The sequence below is a fragment of the Mus caroli genome, chromosome 15 (assembly GCF_900094665.2).
Source record: "Mus caroli chromosome 15, CAROLI_EIJ_v1.1, whole genome shotgun sequence".
Lineage (NCBI taxonomy): Eukaryota > Metazoa > Chordata > Mammalia > Rodentia > Muridae > Mus > Mus caroli.
This window is the reverse complement of record NC_034584.1, coordinates 71,315,217-71,320,175: the sequence shown is the minus strand read 5'-3', so window position 1 is coordinate 71,320,175 and position 4,959 is coordinate 71,315,217. Positions and strand designations below refer to the sequence as shown.

Here is a 4,959-nt window from a genome sequence, read left to right as displayed (position 1 = left end):
GGGGGGGGTTGGTTGGTTGGTTGGTTGGATGGTTTTTCGAAATAGGGTTTCTCTGTGCAGTCCTGGCTGTCCTGGAACTCACTCTGTACAACAGGCCGGCCTAAACTCAGAAATCCGACTGCCTCTGCCTCCCAAGTGCTGAGATTACAGGCATGTGCCACCACTGCCTGGCTCCTTCAAAGGTTTTAAGCAGAATCTTCTGTTGTCCTCAGGACACAGTGCCTCATGGGCAAGGTCACATGGAGTGTCACATACCAAGAAAGCTCCCATGGGAAAGAACAGTTAATCTGATACACGTTACCACAGGCAGGAAGGCACTGTTCAGGACGGCTGCTCTAAGACAAAAGACACAACAAGTCTGTCAGTTCCTTCAGCTGGAGACTTACAGCAGATGAGCTGAGTGACAGGCAGTAGAGAGCAGAGAGTAGGGGCATTGTGAAGCTGACCTTGGGGGACTCCTCCTGAGGAAAGCCATGGGCAAACCCACCAACGGCTGAACATGGGAACCTGATGGAGCTTAAGCATGAAAGGTAGCGTGTTCGCCCAACCTGACGTAGGATTCTGCCAAGTCTGTGCAGGGCAAGCACAAGATGCACAGGAAGAGCATAGAAAGCCTAGGTCCATCCATACTGGGGAAACAGTTTACAAGACTTAAAGTTTTCTCAAGGAACAGAAATGTTGCCAACCTAACTTCGGTGTCTAGAAGTTTGCTGGGCCTTCATCAAATACACCGTCCCCACAAGTGACTGGGGTCTCCCTCCCTCCTGGAAGTCCCTGCATTCAGTGTCTCCTTCCTCTGGGGTCAGAGGTAACAGCAAAATCCCTGTCACACCTCACCTTTCTCAAGCTGAGAATTCCTTAATGGAAGTGCTTAGGAACCTGTGTGTTTTGAATTCTCAACTCCCTGTTACTTAAACTCTTACAGAAGCACAGTGAGATGCCTTAGGGAAGGAGCCCATGTGAATGGGGATTCCCCACATATGAATATGGAATCCACTCATGTTTCTTTACCTTCACTCACAGCTGGAAGGGAAATCTATGAGCTGTGTTTTGAGTGGACAGATCATAGCTCTGAGTTATCCCATCAGTTCAGTACACACCACTGCAGTACAAAAAAAGACCTCAAGCTTCAAAGAAGGTCCTATGTATGTTTCTTTCTTAGGGATGTGCAACTTGCAGAGTCTCACAGCACAAGGCTCCAGGCAAACATGGACATTCCTGGCCAGCAGGACAATGTAGGGCAGACAGGACATATTCCAGCAGCTGTGGCCAGGAGACTGCTGTTCTTGAGGGAAGTAAACCCTTCAGTGAACACTAACGTTCCCTAAATGAAAGGATTATTTTGTTTTCTCTAACTTCTCTCTTTTTGTTTAGAGTGCCTATGGAGAACTGTTTTGGTAGTGAGGACATTGACCCTGAGGGGAAGGCTCCCTTATTAAATGTCTAGCAATAGAAGGGTGGGCTGGCTGACGGGACAGGTGGCTCAGCGATGAGGAGCATAGGCTGCTCCTCCAGATGACTGAGTCCATCAGTGCCCAGCCCCCTCATGATGGCCCAGGACTGTTGGAATTCCAGTTCCAGGAATCTGATGCCTTCTGTCCTCTGCCCTCCACGGGCCTCAGGAGTGAATGTGGTACCCAGACAAACATGCAGATGAAGCACTCATACACATAAGATAAATTAAAAGGACAGGGCTAGAGAAATGGCTCAGTGGTTAAGAGCACTGACTGCTCTTCCAGAGGTCCTGAGTTCAAATCCCAGCAACCACATGGTGGCTCACAACCATTTGTAATGGGATCAGATGCCCTCTTCTGGTGTATCTAAAGACCATGAGAGTATACTCATACACATAAAATAAATAAAAACATAATCTTAAAAATATTAAAAGGACAATTATAGAAGATTTTGAACTTACTGTGTCCTTAGGAACTAAGAATGGTGTGATTTGTCAAGCATGCTCATCACGGTAAGAAAGAGTTTATACAGCTGTAACATTCTCCTCTGCTTCACAGTAAATGATGATCTGTGGTTCCCACAGGACAGATCTTACTTTACAAGCTGTCTTCATCTCTTAGCTGTCTCTCCTGTTACAGGAAAGAGGAAGATTCCTTGAGTGAAGATCTTGGTGAGCGTGTAGCTGATACTGATGTAGAAGATGAAGATGGTGATGCAGAAGATGAAGATAGTGATGCAGAAGATGAAGATAGAGATATAAAAGATGAAAATAGTAATAGAGAAGATGAAGGTAGTGATACAGAAGATGAAGATAATGATATAGAAGATGAAGATAGAAATACAGAAGGTGAAGATAGTGATACGGAAGATGAAGAGGAGATCCAAAATGATCTGTGGCACAAGGAAAGGTTCTTGAATGCATATCCTCGGGTGAAACTGGAGCTTGAGGATCGCATCAGGAAGCTCCACGCCCTGGCAGACAAGGTTGACAAGGTGCACAGGGACTGCACCATCTCACAGGTGGTGGCCAGCTCCAGCAGTGCTGTGTCTGGAGTCCTGACCATCCTTGGTCTGGCTCTGGCACCTGTGACAGCAGGAGTCAGTCTGGCATTGTCAGCCACTGGCTTGGGGCTGGGGGCAGCAGCAGCTGTCACTAGTGTGTCCACAAGCATTGTGGAAAAGGTAAGTGTGGTGTCTACTGAAGATGAAGCCAGCAAGCTGGTGCAAACTAACAAAGACACAATGAAGGTCCTGAATGAAGTTTTGGGTCAGAGTGGCCCCAGACTTCTTTCTGTATCTACAAATACCATCCAGAGATTGCAAGGCATTCAGAAATGCATTAATGCCATTCCGCTGGCCAAAGCCAACACTCGCCTAGCAAATAATGCCAAACGTCTCATGACCACAGGGAAGATATCTGCCCGAAACACTAAACAGGTGCAGAAAGCCTTTGGAGGTACCACTCTGGCAATGACCAAAGGAGTCCGAATCATGGGTGCAGCCACCACAGGTTTCTTCCTCTTGCTGGATGTGATCAGCCTTGTGAAAGACTCAAAGCATTTGCATGAGGGTGCTAAGTCAGAGTGTGCTGCAGAGCTGAGGAAGCAAGCTCAGGACCTGGAGCAGAAGTTACGGGAGCTCAAAGAGGTTCATGACAGCCTGACTAAGTGACCTCTTCCTCTTCCATGCAGCTCAGATGACTGGGGAGGGAGTGTGCTGGACAGAGCCATGAACACACGGGAGCCCCTGACTGTACCCCTTCACAGCAGTGCCTGCTCAAGGGAGAGGGCACGTTAAGATACAGGAAGCCGGAACAGAGATGGGACAATCTCATGACCTCTTACCAGACTCCAGCTCTTAGATCCATCAACCTCCCAACTAAGAACCAGCTTCCCAAGCTGGGGAGCACATCCATGTCCTGATGAGCTACAGCATGGCTGCTCCTGAGCTGTGCCCACTGCACTGCTCCCATCTGAGGCTCACCAGCCTCACCACCCACTGAGCTGTCAATCTTCCCACTGCTTTGTGATTGGTGGCAACAGAGACCTTCTCATCTTTTCTTCTTCTGCCTCATTGTGTGTTTTTCCAAATATGTCTCAATCTTACAATCAGACTCTGGTTGTGAACGTCATTTCCTGTTCTTGGTTTTGAGTTACATGGGTGTTGTTGGTGAAATGCTCAAGACTAGAAAGAGAGGATGCTGGGAATACCACCTGTCCAATCATCATAAGTTCTTGGCCTTCCATGCCACTGTGGATGCTAAGGAAAGGAGAGGTGACATTGTATGACTGGTGAGTTCTTCTCTCTGCTACCAGACTCCAGGGAAAATCACAATCTTTAATGCCTATTGATGTTTAAAATCTGCTGTAATTGGATGAGATCTGCCAAGATGAACAAGAAGAGCTACACTTGGTCCATAATTTTCGTAGAATAAATTTGTGAAAATTGACCTAGACATGCTTTGCGTGCTTTTTGAAAACAATATCATATTTTCTGGGTTGTTGACTATAGACAAGTGATAATTTCCTTCTGGTTTTTATCATCTCTTTTAAAGAGTGTTTTCTTTATTGTGGTTTAAGAGGAATGTTTGAGATTTCCACATGGGTCCTTTCCCTCTTCTTGTTGCACTTCTCTTCTAACTGCTGAGTCTCCCCTGACAGTGCGCAGTGTCCCCTGCACCATGGCAGCTCAGGTGGTCTTCTTCCTATGTTCTGACCAATGGAGAGTAAGAGATGACCTGGGCAGTTTCTAGGTCTTGCCCATTAGAGGACACTCTTGTGTTCGACAGTCCGTCTGTCCTCCCTTTGGGCTGGATTGTGTGGCTAAAGGTGAGCTTGATATGGAGTTAGCCTCTCCTATGGTGCAGAGTAGGAACAAGATGGCCTCCTGGATGGACTGAGTAGAGAGCCACCTACACCATGAGCTGCCTAGCAGCTGCACCTCAGGGTCCAAGTTCACTGAGTCCTCCCTCCTGTTTAGCCCATGTGTGATTCTAGTGACCCCTGTGTCAGCTATTCAGCATCTGTCCATTGACTAACCCAAGAGCTATCACCAGACTCCACCCCTTCCTGGACCTTGACCCTGTTCTCTCTCCAGACTCTCTCAGTCTGGCCCTTTGGGACATTGGTTACTTGAAACCCTGAGCCTTTGTCACTGAGCTCCCCAAGGCTCTCATGCCCCACAAACCTCTACACCACAGCCCTTCTAGTGAGTAACCACTTCCTTGTCCAGGATCCAGATCGCTTCCCTTAGGCTTGCAGTTCAGGGCCACCTCACCTCCATAGGTCTGCCACCCAGGGAACACACCTTCCTTCTCAAAGAAGAGGATGCAAGCCATGGTGGGGGTGGGCAGCCTCACAATCGAGGCTGCCCATGTTATTTCTCATAGATACAGCATTACTGGAAGGGTGATGAAAGTATTCTAGTAAGAGGTTCAATATTTTCAAAACAGGTACATTTTAAAAGAACATAAAAGGAATTTAAGTTATGTAATAACGTATCTCA

General features: G+C 47.3%; 1 protein-coding gene across 1 annotated transcript in view; it reads left to right on the top strand.

The window, feature by feature from the left end:
- Nucleotides 1–3,910, top strand: part of LOC110310202 (apolipoprotein L2-like) — a 10,498-nt gene extending 6,588 nt beyond the window's left edge. The window contains exon 4 of the mRNA XM_021182941.1: nt 2,094–3,910. Coding sequence (XP_021038600.1) covers nt 2,094–3,126 — 1,033 coding nt within the window. The 3' untranslated portion in view covers nt 3,127–3,910. The remainder of the gene's footprint in view (nt 1–2,093) is intronic.
- Nucleotides 3,911–4,959: the final 1,049 nt, after the last annotated feature.